Source organism: Aythya marila (genome assembly GCF_965140915.1).
Source record: "Aythya marila genome assembly, chromosome: 3".
In the NCBI taxonomy this organism is placed as follows: Eukaryota; Metazoa; Chordata; class Aves; order Anseriformes; family Anatidae; genus Aythya; species Aythya marila.
Window position 1 is genome coordinate 22846977 of NC_139044.1, and position 17240 is coordinate 22864216.

The window sequence follows — 17240 nt, forward strand, 5'->3', positions numbered from 1 at the left end:
CTGGAGAGCCCGTGCTGAGGGGCGGAGAGGAGCAGGCGAGGGGCAAACCTAGCGCGTGGGGCTCGGGCGGCGCCTTCCTCGCCCTTTCGACCATTTTGAGCTACGCGGCCGGCAACGAAGGCGCCGCCGCCTCAACCCTGCTGCCTCACAGCCCCCCGGAGGCCGTTGCCGGGCTCTCCCCGCTGGATTCCCTTCCCCTAGCGGTGGAAGCGGGGCCGTGAGGCGGCCGGGCGCTGCCTCCACCCCCCCCTCGGCACCCCCTGAGGCACCTCAGGGCGGCTCCGCCCGGCCCCGGCGCCAATCGGCAGCGCGCAGGGCGGGCTCCTCGCTATAAAGCGCCGCGCCGGGGGGCGCCCGCAGCCGGGCGGGCAGGGCAGCAGGCATGGGGAACGCGGTGGCCAGGGAGGACTTCGAGTGGGTGTACACGGACCAGCCCCACGCCGACCGCCGCAAGGAGATCCTGGGTGAGGAGGAGGAGGGGAGGATAAGCGGGGAGGGGGGTGGTGGCGGAGCTCCTCGGTGAGGGCTGCGTGGCGAGGGGGGGATCCCCGCAAAATGGCTGCCGGCCCCGCGGGGGGGCGGGAGGGGAAGGGAAGGAGACGCGGAGGCTGCTGCTGGCAGCGGGGCCTGCGTGGAGCTGGGAGCTGGGATGAGGAGGAGAAGGAGAAGGAAAGGGGAAGGGACGGGAGGAGCCGGGCCCGCTAAGGAAGGAGGGAGGGAAGGAGCCGCGCGGTGTCCGCCGCGGCCACGTCCTGAGGCCGGAGGAGCCGGGCTCACCTCAGGGCCGCCGGCGCGAAGCCATTTCCTTCCCGGCCCCGCTGGGGTGACAGCGCTGCTCCTCACGAAATCGTCTGGCTGCTAACAGCGGAAATGTGGTGAAATGGCTTGGTTCTGGGCTTAATCTGAAAGCTCGTTATAGCTATAAATGCACCACGCGGAATGGGGGTCTCTCCCTCCTTAATTAGGAGGAGGGAAAGGAACGGTTATATGCCCCTCTGCCATCTAATTAGGGCGGCATGCTGTGACGAGAGCTTCTAAATAAATTTTTTTAATGGAATTCTCTCCCGTGTAGCTAAGCATCCCGAGATAAAGGCGTTGATGAAGCCAGACCACAACTTGATCTGGGTGGTCGTGCTGATGGTCCTGGCGCAGCTGACTGCCTTTTACTTGGTTAAGGACTTGGACTGGAAGTGGGTGGTCTTCTGGGCGTACGTGTTCGGGAGCTGTATTAGCCACTCCATGACTCTGGCCATTCACGAGATCTCCCACAATAGTGCTTTTGGCAATAGCAAAGCCATGTGGAACCGGTGGTTTGGAATATTTGCCAACCTCCCTCTTGGTCTCCCGTATTCGATATCCTTCAAGAGATACCACATGGATCACCATCGATACTTAGGAGGCGATGGAATCGACGTGGACATCCCTACCAACTTTGAGGGCTGGTTTTTCTGTACCCGCTTCAGGAAGTTCATATGGATTGTTCTTCAGCCGTTCTTCTATGCCATTAGACCCCTCTGCATCAATCCCAAACCAATTACTCGACTCGAAATCATCAACTTGTTGGCTCAGCTTTCCTTCGATGTTGTGATATATTATTTATGGGGAGTCAAATCCATTTTTTACATGCTTGCTGGTTCAGTACTTGGACTCGGTTTGCACCCGATTTCAGGACACTTCATAGCTGAACATTACATGTTTTTGAAGGGCCATGAGACTTACTCCTATTATGGGCCACTTAATTTGCTCACTTTTAATGTTGGCTATCACAATGAGCACCACGACTTCCCCAATATTCCTGGCAAGAGCCTCCCACTGGTAAGTTTACTTCCCAGGTTGTTCTTTTTTCTTCAAATGAGCCTTACTCTAATTTGAATATCAGGTTGAACATAAATAGTTAGAAGAAAGGAAGTTAGAGCTCTTGGAAGTTAGAATGGGATATGGCAATTTTTTCTCTAAAACAAAAAATGGGAGTAGATTGATGGGGAGAAGCCCCAAACAAGTTTCTCATGTGCTATCTGTTCTAACCCCTTCCGTAAAAGGAGAGGAAATGCGTGTCTTGCCGTCTTGGCTTTATGCTTTGTACTAACTTTAGGCCTCTGTTACGGACAGCCTTCAATATTCTTCTTCAGTTTGGAAGTATGCAGAAAACTAGTCAAGTTTCAGGCACCTTCAGAGGCTTGTCAGCTCTGTTTCTGAAATACTAAGTAAAACATTGCAATGCATGCTTATCTTTCAGTCCCTTATCAGTGACGTTCTCTGGTGGGGGAAGGAGATACGGTTTGAGGAATGGCTGGTGTTTGTATTGTTGACAAATGTTTAATAGCTTTCTGTTCTGGAGCTGCTGTCTTTCTCTAATGAGAACCTTTGAATCCTAAGTAAGTATCAGCTGTACAATGGCAAGGCTTCAAAACTAAGATCTGTGACATTTGCATAAGTCTAAGTAGCAGATGTAAATTTTTGAATTGGTTCCCTCCCATTTTAGTCTTTGCTAGTTGCTTTTAAGTTGGAGCTTAATTTTTTCTTTGTTTCTCAATGAGAGCACAGGTGTCCAGGACTACACCTAAAGGTAATCTTCAATGAAATGTGTTTTTTGTCACGCTAAATTTGTAGTTTGACAGAAGCTGTAGTGTTGGGCTTGTAGCTTTGTCCTTGTGGTTGGCAAGTGAGACCTGGGTAAGACTGCCTTAAGTGGAGTCTTAGTTCTTTTTAAAGAGAAATAACATTTCTTAAGCTATATTTGGAAGATTAAGTCTATGAATAATTTAAGTTGTGTGAGCTCACCTAACTCACCATTGATGTGTAGATCTCTGCTGGTAAACCAAGTTTCACTTCATGCACCAATACTGAAGTTCCAAATATGGAATGATTTTTTTCAAGCATTTCATTGCAGAGAGGAAAACTCTTCTCTGCTACAGGACTTTTAGTCTACAGGTTTGATGAGAAAAGTCTTTGCTTTGAAGAGCTTAGCTAATTTCATTGGACTGGACTCTGCTATGCTCTGAGCTTAAAATTTGCTGAATTAGTGGGGGTGAACTGAAGACTGAAGTTTACTGGTTAGATGACCTGTTTGATAGTGTGGTAATAGATCAAAAGCATCTTCAGTTCTGAACCAAGCATGTAAATATCTTAATTTTGCTTGTTGCTTATAGGCATTGATGATAATCTGTCTGAAACTGGAATTTAGTGAAAGCTCAGTCTTGTTCTATTCAGGTTTGAAAGGTGTTAGACAGCTGGCTGTAGGATTTCTGACAAACTCCAGTAGCCTTAATTTAAAAAAAGTGTACTGTTTAAAAAAAAAAAAAAAATTTACATAGAGGAGTAAAAAGCTTTAGAAGGATAGGCATTGAAGAATGACTATAGAAACAAGATGTTCTTCCAAGGAACAAGTTGTTTCTGAGTGCTGAGGTGTGAAACTACGTACGGAAAATGGCTGTGAACTCCTCTTACAACTTTGCTAAGTCTTTTTTAGTGATACTTGTCTGTGTTTGTGTGTGTGTATATATACACAAATACATGTGTGTGTATATATACACACACATTAGCTCTGAATTGAGTCCCTCACCTCAACTAGCAATCCAACTGCTTGCTTGGAGTTGGTGAGCTGCATTGTTCCTTAAGTAGCACAATGAGTGGACTTCAGTGTTAGGCTTAGTTTGTCCTGGTTAACCTTCATGGTATGTGAGCTTCACGTGAAGGAGGTGATTAATCACCAAAAAGAAACTTTCAGTATGTGAAAGCTTCACATGGTAAAAGCACTAAGAGCTTTTCTTCTAGAATCTAACATCTAAAATAAAACTTGTAGTCTATCTGCATTAAGATACAGGTTGGAGATAGTAAAGTTGTCATGATTGGTACTAATACAAATAGTAAATGAACCTTGTGTTTCTCTTCAGGTGAAGAAGATAGCGGCTGAATACTATGACAACCTGCCACAGTATAACTCGTGGATTAGAGTGCTTTATGACTTTGTGATAGATGACACAATCAGCCCGTATTCACGCATGAAGAGGCAATTGAAGGGTGAAGTGAAACAAGATTAAAGTTCTGGCAAACAAGAAACTTTGAAATGTCTGCTTGCTTTAAAGTGACTGGTATAAAGTCTCTTGCTAAAGATGTTGACTAGTGTCCTGAATTAAGATCTACAGCAACATAGCAATGCATTCTTAAAGATTTTGTAGCAGACTATTACCAGCTGTAACATTCCTAGCAGTCCTCAGATTCATTGGTTAAATGTATGTATGTTTGCCTAAAGATCAGTGTTATATGCTTCATGCTAAATTACTTTGTTAAAGGATTTACTCCGGCAGGTGTTCAGTCTGTACAAAATATCTGTTTGGCTCTCAATATTCTAAAGGTTCCCAGTGTAGCACGCTGCCCACACCGTGCTGTTTATCTGACTGTAGTATTAAGATGCTGTACTTACCTGGTAATTCTAAACTAACATGATTTGTTAACTTAAATCTTCTGTTGAACTTGTTTCCTGATTCATGGGTAGAACTAAATTCACACAAATGTTAAGTCCCTTTTGTTTAAATATTTAATGCCATTTGAAGTATTACTTGGAAGTGCTACCTGTCCTACAGGAAGCACCTTAAAGGAGCATTCTATCACTTATATGAAACTGGCATAATATAGGTGGCTTGTGGTATCCCTGTGAAAAGTTGGGGAATTTGATGGTATCATGACCTGTGAGGGTCCCCATCTACTCCTTAAACTGCTTGTGTTGGCATGTAGCTTGAGCAGGCAGCATTTGGCATCTTGTGTAAGCTACAAGGTAACTGAGCAAGGTTTTTGCAATATGGAAAAAGATCTCAGTTCTGTGTTCTGAAGTTATTCTCATTTGTGGAGTAAAATGACTAGGTAGGACCTATCTGTTTCTGCTGTTACTGTGGTTTTAAATGCTAATATTGACTCTTGTTTGGAAACTTGGCTTGTATGGAAAACTGAATCAGATGAAGCAGATACTGTTCTGGCAAACAATGCTAGCTACAACCACCGGCAACTCAGCCCTTTAGGTGTATTAGTCACTTGTGTGCACAGGAAGGTGTTGCTAAGTGTTCTTGATTTTTAAATCAACAGTATCCTACGTAAATACTGGCTTTCATGCATATTAAAATGTGGTGAGAGCATAGGCGATGCTATTGAATTTCTTTCTTAAGAAGTTCTTGAAGTGGGAACAGAGAATGGAAACTTACTGAGCACAGGAGAATATCTACATACCTCAGCGCAGTATTTGTCTTCTATCACGTAATGCGTTGGTGATAGCTTTAAGCTGTGGAAGATGGATACAAGTCGCTCTTTAATCTCAAATGGTGTTTCTATGCTATCCATCTTCACTTTAAAAGATGGAACCCGATGAAGGTAAAAGTCTCAGGCTCCTGTCCATACTGGTCTGCTGTAAGTAACTTAATTTTTAGATATCTTAACTTCTGCATTTTTATTTTCAAAAGAAGCTGAGTACCTAAGAACGCATTTACATCTGAACCCTCAGCTGACTGTGGTCTTGTTTTCTAAGAGATTTTTTTTTAAGGCAGGGCCCTTATCTGTAGTTAAGTAATAGAAATGGTATGAAAGTGTGCCAACCACTTACAAAGCAACTTCATTGTGATGCCAATGATACAGTAGCTAGCCAGCATATTGCTCAGGGTACAGTGTAATGTCACTATATACTTTATTCAGTATTTTTACATGTAATTAAAAAGCAAAGATTCAAATAACACGGTGTTTTTTTTAACTACTCCCCTAATGCTGCAGGACTGAATTTTTAGATAAAGCATATTACTAAAGCAGTTGCTAGAAGGCCTGTCCTAATGAGTAGTGGTGCGGAATGATCTGAAGAATTGCTGCCTCTTCTTTCTACTCAGAAGAAAATTGACTTTGAAGACTTTAATAGGTTTAAATTGCAAAGCAGTCACTTCTTAAGCCCTCAACTCAAGAAATTAATGGTAGTACTAAATATCTTCAGTGTTGATGGCTCACCATAACAATGTAAAATCTCTCCAAAATGTTTTGCAGTTAAAAGATAATGTGGAGAAGTTAATTCTCTTAAATACTTATCTCTGAAGACAGATCAGATATGTACTTTCATCCTTAGGCTTAGTTACCTACTTCCAATTCTGATTATAAACACACTTTCACTTTAAAAGGTGCAGAATAGCAGGGAATTCTGAGAGAAATGCCTGTGCTTGCTGTAGGCTTTCTGAAACATCTGCTACAGGCTACCATTTGGAGAACGTGTATTGGACTAATTTAATCTGGGCCAGTAACATGTTTGGATCTAAACCGTCATCTGACTTTTGCAAGCATTGGTAACCATTATTTTAAGATAACTTAACTCCCATGCATTGCATAAGAGGTGTCTGCATCTGACTTCATTAGCAGGGATTTTGCCAGAAGCAATCTGAAAGCTGGAGGAAGCTCTGACTAACCGCAAAGTGAAGACCAAACAACCTAAAGAGCACTAAAGACCTTGACAGTCTTTTAAAATTATATTCAGATGGAACTGGTTAACTTCACCATTTTTCAACATGCTTGTTAGGGTTTATTCCTTCCTGTGTAATTAAAGCGTCTTCCTGGCTTGTCAGACAAACACATTAAGCACTTCTCACAGCTTTTAACATTTCCCCCTCCCCCAAATTACTTGAAGTTGCTTAAGTGCAGTAAGTAATGCATCCTGGAGTCTGATACTTGGCATGAGTTTTCCCACAGGACAGGCGTGGATGTATTCCCCTTTCACAATAATCTACAACAATCTTTGCCTTTGGCTTTCTTGTTTTGTTGTTGAACCTGTCTGTTCTAGAACAGCAGCCAATTATCATGGATTAAATGGCTGCACCTTCCTGGCTGTGCAATTCCACTTTCAGATCCAAGGCGAGACTTTTTACTTAGAACCAGTATCAGCTGAAAAGTAGTTATGACTTTTGGTTCTGTGCCTATAGTAAGGTTTCTGTTAATCTTTATATGTAGTTAGCAAACACATGACACATTTAAAAATAAAAATCTCCAAATACTGGAAAATTGATCTTTTCTAGGTAATTTGCAGGCTCTATCACACTCATCCTATTGGATGAAGAAAAGTTCATTTCAGGTAGTGAACTTGCCTGGTAAGTGGTCCAAGGCAGATTTTAGGAAGTATACTCCTTTGTAAATTTGAAAGAACTAAGGCAAAGCAAGTCCTTCTGTTTTTAACCTTGCACACTGCAAAGCACAGAGCCCCTTCTAGGTCTACCAAGACTTTTCCTGGGACTGTCTACAAACAAGCAAGCTGATAAGTAGGTGTGCCTAAACATTGCAGTGGTTTGCAGATTGCCCTTGGTATTGCAATCTGCAACAGAACTCTACATATGCAATGCTCTATCAAATCCTATGTTTCATAATTGAACCTGCAATGTAAGGAAGGACAGAATTGTTGAAAATGTTTCCTACTGAGCCAAAACCAAAGGCAGTGAATTGTGTTGACAGTTCCCTGGACTGGCTCTGATGCCATCTATGCTTAAGTTACCATCTAACATGCCCTGCTACAGAATCATTACTGTGACTTACATGTAGATATGTGACTAGCTTCAGGAAAAGTGAGAGAATGATGAGATACTTTGTTTCTGTTGGAACAAGATCAAGATGAGGACTAGGGGGACGACTTCTTCCAGCTCCATCTGCTAGGAAAGAAATAGCATTTGTAGAACAAGGTAGTGGTCTCTGTATTGTATGAATGCCTGTCTTCTATGTACAGGCACACGTGATCTTGTGTTTTATCACTTATCAAGCTTTTTTCTGATGAGTATTGTAGCCTAAGCAGAATTTCCTATGAGACAAAGTACCCACGTGGGTGCAGGACTTTCTTGTGTGAACAGTCAAGTGTTCAGTTGCCTGCTCTCCTGCTCCTTAATGAACGTAGCCCAGACAAGGTAAGCAAACAGGATACGGTTATTCCATCTCCTTTAATCTTTCAACTTTTCTGGTAACTTCAAACCTTCCTGCACCCCAGTGTCACATTTTCAAGGTGTCTTGTGATCATTCTTCTTAATATTAAGGCATGTTTTGTTGACATGGCTATACTGTTATTACTACTTGAATAGTAATACTGTTTAAGCAGTAGTAATGTTACCTCCTTGGTCTTGTTCCTACCCTGCTTGCTTGTTCCATATATGGAACAGGAATAATATTCTTGTAAGAGGAAAGAATGAGAAAATTCTTGGTGGATATGCTGGGGCTTGAGGACCTGACTCATTCATAAGCTCATCCTCATTCATAAGCTCATCAGCTACAGCTATACTGAAGTCTGCTACAGGATTTTCCTCTATACATCCATAAAGGAGAAAACATTCATGTGGCTGTTTTCAATTGTAAACGAGTATCTTTCTTGCCATGCATTTTTCCAAGAACGGATGCCAAATATTTCTTAAATTGTATCACTGAAGTTGCGTCACAGATTTTTCTTCTGTTCCTGATCATGTTTTTATATGTAATGTATTTTTTGTTTGAAAGCAATGTATGCCACAATTTTTTTTTTAAAAAAGCTATAATTCTATAAAAATGCAGAACTGCTTGCGCTTTCAAACTAGATACTTGAAGTAGCATATATTGTTTTATATGGCTCCAGATGGAATTTTTTCCATTGTTCAGCTCTTTCAAATGGTTAAGTGAATTAAGTTATTTACTAAAAGGCTTCACAGCTTACTTTCAAACAGTTGGAGCTCTCCTGTAAAGCAAAACATTTATTCTTAAATGTAAGAAACTCTACAGTTGTAGAGGTAGAACAGAAAAAAATTTAGTTAACATAAATTGTTCTTGTTTAGCTCTATACAGACTTATTGTCTCCTAGATAATTGAGACAGTTTGCATAGCTCTGGATAGTTTCTTTTGATAACATGAAAAGAAGATAGAAGCTCATCACGTGTCACTGTGTTTGGAAAAGGCATGATTAATGGTATGGTAACAAACCATGCAACACCTTCCCTGTCTACTTTCACAGCTCTTTTCTTCGTGTAATTCTTCTAGAGTCCTTGTTCTTGAAAAACACAGCTGTTTTCATTAACAGTTGAAAACAGCTAGTAGAGCAGTAGAAATGTTGAAGGGTTAGCCTGTGTGCTTCTGAGGGTTTTCTGACTAAGGGCACCAAATATGGATGAAAATAGCCTTTGATCTTGAGCACTAGAAGTGTTTTTTTTCATGGTGACAAGTAGAAACTGTATCTTTTATTCTTTAAGTAGTTAAATTAAGGATTGTTTACAGCAGTAGATTACAATGACTTTTTTTCAGGTGCTGCATAAAAAGTTGAGGGAGATGTGGTACAGCTTCTTTCCAATCTGTCTCTTGAAATCTGGTGCAGATATTAAACTCCATGTAGAATAAGACTCTTCTAGGAATTGTCCAGATGTATCACCTGCACAGTGACTGACGCAATTCTTCATACATTATTTGATCCTAACAGTGCCAAGATAAGAGGGGGAAAAAACACTTTAGACAACACTAAACACATGCAACACTTACAAGTTACTTTACATAATTATTAAATATGTGAAATAATGAAAACCATGAAAACATAAGCCTCTAGCTCTAGTCTAAAATATTGACCATGAAAGCTTAACTAAGGGTGAAAATAATCCTGCTGCCCTTGTAAATGAGGTTCTCTACTGATAGTCACCAGTGGTATGTAATCAGCAGAAGCCTTTGGCAGAGTTATTCTACTTAATATTGCCATGCTAGACTTAGAATTCAGCTTTGCAAGAAAGTTACAGCTGTTGTTGCCAGGTGAGTTACCAAACTGTCCATCTACTCACTCATCCATGTCTGCCAAAAGGAGGAGACAAGATCATCTTTTGCTGGTCTAACTAGGTTAAAATAGTTACCTTGTTCTCTCTGGCTATAGTTCAAGTGAATATATTAAAGTATTTTGACTGCAGTATGCTCTTGGCTGTACATGAAGACCTATTAACTAACTGCAACAATAACAATTTCTATATTTATTACCTTCTCAATTACAGTAAGATTAGTGAACAGATTTAATTTCAGATGTTAAAAATAATTAGCCATAAGATAACCTTTAAAGCATGAACTTCCTTGACAAATGCAAATCAGGAAAAAATCACTTATCTCGATTCTTATCAGTCTTTTCATATCTCAGAATGACGTCTTTTGCACATTAACAGAAATGGCTGAGCACCTCCTGGGTGCATGTCCAGAAAGGTGGTGATAAAGTCTAAAGGCCTTGACTTCTAACTAAATATTCTGCAGATGTAAGAGGTGAGGATCAGGTGAGTAACTGATCTGGAAAAGGCAATTAAAAGTTCAAGGTACTACACTGAAAGCTAACTGACAACAGGGTAATCTGTCTACCACAATGCATCATCTGCAGGACCTGCAGGTGAAAAGACTTCCATTTCTTAACTTCTCAAAAATATCAGAAGTACGCTGGAACAGAGGTAATGTCAAGTGCTAGAATGCATGCAAGTGTATTGCAACCATCAGTATTCTCACTACTCTCCAACATATAAAGAGTATCCCTTTTAGGGGGATGATCGTACTTACATACTTGAAGTTATTCTTACCTTTTTTGATACTGAAGATTTCACTTTCCTAAAAGCTTCTTCAAAGTGTTTATGGGAAATCCTGATTTCTCCTGAAAGAACAAAGTGTAAAAAGTTACTAGACAAAACTGCAGGCAAGTGACAATCAAATGCTGCATTGAAATACATGCAAAAATCACTTATGAAACCAAACTTAACTCCATGTACTAATCAGTTGCATGAGATCTAACTGAATAATTGAGATCTGAATTGAAAGAACACCTCAAGTGTTACATTTAATATATCCTGCTTCTCCTAAGGAGGTGGAGTGAGACCGTGGTTGTGGTGGAGTTCAGCTGCCGAGCAAGGTAAAACAACCGCAGAATCATAGAGTACCCTGAGCTGGAAGGGACCCACAAGGATCATAGAGTCCAACTCCTGGATCCACACTGGACCACCCAAAACCAGAACATACATCTGTAACCATTGTCCAGTGCTTCTTGAACTCTGGGCTGGCTCATTGCTGTGATCACTTCCCTGGGGAGCTTGTTCCAGTGCCTGACCACCCTCTCAGTAAAGAACCTTTTCCTAATATTCAGCCTGATGCTCCCCATCGCAGCTTCATGCTGTTCTCTTTGGCCCTAGCAGTAGTCATTAGAGAGAAAAGATCAGTGCTTGCCCCTCTGCTCCCCCTCATGAAGAAGCTGTAGGCCACCACAAGGTCTCCTCTCTTCCCTAGGCTGAACAAACCAAGTCACTTCAGGCACTCCTTATATATTGTACCTCAGGCAAGTACTTAAGCCCCATTGTCCCTTGTACTTTCAAAGAACACCCTGTTTGTTTCAGAAAGCTATGTTACTTATTAATGTTTCTACCTGCAGACTGACACTTTCATTGTCAAGGTGTCAGCAACATCAACTTCAGTTAGAATTCACACCCATCATTCCCTTCTAGAAGGAACTTCTCATCCTGCTGCTTCTACTTCTGTGCTTTACCATCTATACATATTTAATATTAAGCTTCTCTACAGAATTGTATTTAGTAACTAGAAAACATTATCCCAATTCTACCACAAGATACTTGCTAAATAATTCATATCATTGTTTTGTTTGACATCACAGAACTGAAAGCTGTTTTTTGCTTTTTCAATTACCTCTAAGTTTTTGTAAATCCCTTCTTTGAGTCTAATGAAGCTATCTCGTTTTTTTTCTTTTTTCTTTCTTTTGTTTGCTGCTGCCATTCTTTGGTTTGGTTTTGGTCTGCTAACAGGTAAGCACAACCTCAAATAAATCACGGATCCCTTTGCTCTCAACAAGTGAGACGTTAGTCTAGACTTAAGAATCCCAAGATACCACTATACAGAGTCACTACAATGCTAAAGCTCATGTATCACATGCTAGAAGTAGATAAAAATATGTCTATATTCAATTTGGTGAATTTTTTATACATTCAATTAAGATGCTTTTAGCTTTCATGGGTATGTACTGTCACTACCTTTATGAACATCTTGTACTGTGAACAGGATATACAGATATGAAAAAATTCTTAAGACTTCTCATTAATATATTTGATATATGAGGTAAGAAGAATTTTTTTCTAAGTTCTTCTGAATAGCAAAGAGACTACACAGCAGATGAAGGTCACTAAAGATGATGATTTGTTTAAGATGCTGATAAAGTTCACTGAACTAAATATACAACCTTGCTGCATTTTCTTATCTCAGTTCTCTGAAGCTTTTATTCAAGGTTTCCACTACCATATAGTTGTACCAGTAAGAACAAATGTGTACATTTAAAGTTTGAATGTAAGTATTTTAATTTATTTGCCCAAGGCAACACCTACTATTAGTAAGAAAAAACTCATCTTAGGTATTTCACAGAAGCCAAATGGCTTTAACAATGACTCATCAAAACTCCATTAAACATTAAAAGAAAGCTATGAGAATTTCATTTTGCTTTCACTTTTGTTTTGAAGTCTCTTAAATCAAATTATGAAATGTAATATAGTCTGAGCTACAGGGAGGGGGGAAGGGAAAGGAGAAAACAGCATTAGTCAGCTAGGAAGACAATTAGGACATGACTATCAGTAACCGTCATGGTGAAACAGTATGATACAAATTTAACTGTATTAGCTATGGCTAGGTGATGCTTTTACCTACTGCTAGGTGAAATAGTTTACCTCAACAAAAGTAGGTTAGGCTGCTTCATGTGTATTGTGTTATAAAATTAGGCACCATGCTTGCTAATGTGAAGTTGGCTGTCAGTAGCCTACACCTTTGCTGCTCCCATTATTTGCCTTGATTTCTGAAGACAAAACCGTTTATCTGGATAACTAAGCAAGAATGTCTTATTTTTTACGACAATTTATCTTCTCTTCAATGATGCATTAATATTAAAGTATACCAGCAGGTATAGTCTTTTTAAAATAAGACTACATAGTTAAAAATTTCAAATTAGACTTTTGACCTACATGAGTGGAGGATAACTGCTTCCCTTCTTTTAATTTAGAAGTATCAAACAGGGATCAGATCTTGCTTTTTGAGAGGGGGTGCAGTGGTGGGGAGGGACACTGGAATGGTGAGCCTGGGGGGGAATTCAGGCACGAGGAAATAAGAAGGTTGCAACAGAGGTTTCTACAGAATCAAAAGAATCAGGCGTGATCTCAGCGAAGTGATTCTAAGGAACTGAACGACAAGGGACACGTAGCACTCATCTACAGCCACATTACATTCTGTGGGAGGGGAATCAGTTGCATGTGTCTTGCAGGTAACACTGGCAGAAGAAATCCAGTCTGTGTATGCACGGTACTCTTCTGAAGATATAAATGAACAGGATTTCAAATCAGAAACTACCGTAAGCACTTCCATAGCAGCCAGGGCTGACATCTTAGAATTCAGAAAACAACATCCCAAACAAACAGCCACTACACACATGCAGATCAATCTGTGCACAATTTGTGGACTTGCTGTCTGCCAACAGATCCATATAATTTAGTTGTCAGGCTGCAATCCTAAATTTAAAGACTGAATTCCAGTGAGTAACGTTTTTGAATCAGACCTGCTACACTCAGAATAATTATAAAAATCAACCAAATTTCTGAATTTTTCCTATCTAAAACCAAGAGCTTTTTATTCCGTCTACAGCAAGAAAAATGGGCAACCAGTCCCATCCCCCCAGATTAAAATGCTAACTCCCTTATAACAAGAAATACATACAGTCTGCTCTGCTTACCTACTGTTGCTAAAAACAACTAACACAGTACACATTAGCTCAAAAGGAACGAGTCAAAGCTATTAAAAATCCAGTGTGGTTCTCAGAGACATAATAAAAATTAATAACTTTTCTAAGTCCAACTGACAAGTCTCAATTCCATCTTAGCTTTACATTTTGACTTTTAAGTGTAAAAAAAAAAAAAAAGTTCTGGAAAAAAAACATGCACAGACATTACATAAAGGGCTCCAGTTTCCAACTACATTCTCCTATCTGTGTGCACAAAACAGAAAAACAGGAAAAAGCAACTTAGAAGTGCTGAGAGATATGGAACGGGCAGAAATAGTACTTGAGACAACTTACAACTCCCTGTTAAAGTTCTGGCAAGAGCCACTGCTAAGCTAAACACCTAAGATCAAAAATCACTCGCAGCTTTTCCTAGCAGCATTACAACTAGATACACGTATTCATTTACACAATACAACTGTGTTCCAAAGGTATGTGATAAGTATGTTTACAGTAACAGCTATACACAAACATGTCAATAGGTCAGTATAATTAGTCTTTGATAATTATGTGAAAATTAGGCAAAGACGTAATTCAGTTTAGCATAAGAATTATCATTTTGCACTACTATTTAACATTGGCTTTTCTTTAAGATTACGAGGTTAAATTTTTTCAGTAAAACAATTTATGCTAAACCTCCAGCTTAATTGTTTTTTTCCTGTTACTCTCCCCTTCAACTACTTCAAAGGCACTTAACATTTTCTGGAAACAAATATGACTTGTTTTTTGTTTGGATGGAAGTCATCAATCACTTACGCACAGCACGCATGCCTCTGTGCTAGTTATTACATTACATTAAACACTTTATACTCCATTATCTTCTCACAGTTCAGTTAAGATTTCTGTAAAGCTTTCTTACCTTTCTTGCTTTTACTATCACACAGGGCCATTTCCTGTCTCAATGCACAAATTGAAGCCTCACGTACTAAAGCAGAAAGGTCTGCACCTCTGCAGATAAAAACAGAACAAGTTATTTTAGGATAAATTTATCTCGTCTTTTTGGTAGTGGCATATAGGTAGGCAAGACACTACAAATAATTGTAAGAGACTGGCAAAAGGCAAGGGAAATTACAGAAACCTCTTAAAAAATCCACAACATAAATTATTACGTTAAAAAATATGAAAAATCAAGTAGTCACAGCAGTTATGCCTGAAAACCTACAATACCTTACAGACTAAGATATCTAAAATCACTTAGGTGCAGAGCTAAATGCATCAATGGGCTACATTTCCCTTTTCTTTCCTATACACAGCTGCATTCTTCTATCTACCCAACAGAGAGAGTGCAGTAAACCCACTGTGTACCTTAGGAAGGAGTTAAGTCCTCCAGATTTTAGCCTCAGATTAAGGTCAAGCAAATGAGAAGCAAGGGAAGAGGCAAAACCCACCCAGTGTCCTCAAAAATGCCAAGGGATTGTTCAATATTGTGCCACTTGGCGGGAACATGATAAGATTGTTTTGGTATTAGTCTTATGAAAGCTTCAAATGGCATCACCCATTATTACAAGAGAGGTGGTTGCCAAAAGCTAGATAAACCAACATGCTCCTGATAATAATGGCATCCACAGAATCTGGTCAGCCTTTTGAAATATTTGTTTGCAGTTTCCAGCTGTTGAACTTTTCACAAGCCTTCAGACTGCTGCAAGTCGCTGAACCAAAGAACAACGTTCACAATTCACTTTCTGTGCATCATTGGTGCTGCTATGGATACTACTGTATTTAAACACTTCCCACACCCCTGCTCGAGGACAGGGAGAGAACAAACACTCCTCTTTCCTAGATCTAAAACATGGACAAACTGAAAAATCGTTACTAACAGTAGCCTCCATTTAGAAAAATAAAAAGCAATACATGCTGCTTGTCACAATACACGTCAAACCTTTTGTGACCTCCAGAAAATCATTAACTATTAATAAATCATTTAACAGATTAAAACTTTCTGAAGTACTGTAGAACACTTACTTTGCAAGTTACTCCGGCAGAGATGGCTAACAAGCTTTCCTAAAAAAACATACCTTGGTATTCACAAAGCACAAGTTGGCATAGGCCCTCATTATTACTGTGTCAAACACATTGCTTTCAGCTGTGTGAGAGAACAAGTTAGTTCTGGTCGTTTAACCTATTTGCTTTTATCATCATTGTACATGGATCAACAAGTTAAAGAGGGCTCTTTCATCCTCAGCTTATGCAAGCATTATAAAATAAGACAAGCAAAGCTAAGATGAAAAAGCAGCCTCTACTGATCTGTATTTGCGAGATGAAAAGGGCTATTCCAGATGACAAAGTTTTTAGTGTCCATATATTCCTACTGAGCTCTTGGAAAAAAGCACAAGTTAAAGCATGAAAAAATAGCGTTAAGAGAAAAGATTTATAAACCCTGAAAGTTACAAGGTCCTCTTGATGAATTATCATGCATCACTGCACGTTAATATTAAACTCAAAACCAGAAACTACTCACGTATAACAATCACAATGTTGACTGTAAGCGATTTCTTCAAGGTTTACATCCGTATCAAGTGGAGGCCGGGTGCCATCCTAAATAAATCAGAGTAAGGCAGAGTAAGGGAGCAATACTGAATGAACCTTGAGCAGAACACCAGTTCAGAAGGGAAGAAACAGACAGAAAAGAACAGCCTGATTTTGAAACATCTTGAAAGGAGAAGAGACTGACATGGACACGAGGAGGCTCCATACAATTTCATATGGGATATTTTAATATTTGTTGTAAAAGACTGCCAGGCAATGAAACACCTCTGCTAAACAAGAAACATTTTATGAGTGGAATGATCTGCCTGCTCTGGGTACGAGCACCAGAGAAGCTGATACAGCTTGCAGGAACGTAAGTACACTAGTAATTTAAGCATGTGAATACATGCTTCTCTTGCACAATTAATATGCAATTCAAAAATGACCAATTTGTACAAGTTAACTGATTTGTGCAAGTTAACAAAACTCTTTCACAACAATACTTCACTTTACATCTCATCTATGCTGTTTTCCTAGCATCCCATTGCATTTCTTCCTTATATCTTATCTAAATCTACCCCTCTTTTAGCTTAAAACTGTTACCCCTCGTCCTATCTACACTCACTGATATGGAGTCCCTTCCCAGCTTTCCTGTAGGACCCCTTTAAGTACTAGAAGGCTGCTTTAAGGACTCCCAGGAACTTTCTCTTCTTTAAAACAAATAACCCCAACTTTCTCAGCCTGTCTTTATAGGAGGGGTACTCCAGCTCTTTGATCATCTTCATGTTGCCTAAATTAAGAGCTGAGAAAAAGAACCAAATAAAAACTTAACACCTCACTCACTATGAAGATGTGTAGCCAAAATATTAATACTAGTATGAATTAAATATGCTTGGAAGTGTCTGGCATTCCAAAAATAACACACATTGATAACTAAAGACAGGATCCACAGGAATCAAGCTCCTAAACACTGAGTAATGTGTGTTGCTTATAT

At 39.8% G+C, this 17240-nt stretch overlaps 2 protein-coding genes across 2 annotated transcripts in view; one reads left to right on the forward strand and one right to left on the reverse strand.

Annotated features, from left to right (window-relative positions):
* Positions 1 to 324: 324 nt before the first annotated feature.
* Positions 325 to 8562, forward strand: DEGS1 (delta 4-desaturase, sphingolipid 1). The gene is made up of 3 exons (XM_082756044.1): positions 325 to 464; positions 1073 to 1815; positions 3894 to 8562. Exons 1-3 carry the CDS (start codon positions 383 to 385, stop codon positions 4038 to 4040), a joined length of 972 nt encoding a protein of 323 aa, XP_082612170.1. The 5' UTR covers positions 325 to 382; the 3' UTR covers positions 4041 to 8562.
* Positions 8563 to 8886: 324 nt separating this feature from the next.
* Positions 8887 to 17240, reverse strand: part of NVL (nuclear VCP like) — a gene marked incomplete at its 5' end in the record, with an annotated part of 34943 nt that continues 26589 nt past the window's right edge. Inside the window, 4 exons of the mRNA XM_082756040.1 lie at positions 8887 to 9423; positions 10548 to 10618; positions 14640 to 14728; positions 16239 to 16315. Of these exons, the coding sequence (XP_082612166.1) occupies positions 9379 to 9423; positions 10548 to 10618; positions 14640 to 14728; positions 16239 to 16315 (282 nt within the window). The 3' untranslated portion in view covers positions 8887 to 9378. The remainder of the gene's footprint in view (positions 9424 to 10547; positions 10619 to 14639; positions 14729 to 16238; positions 16316 to 17240) is intronic.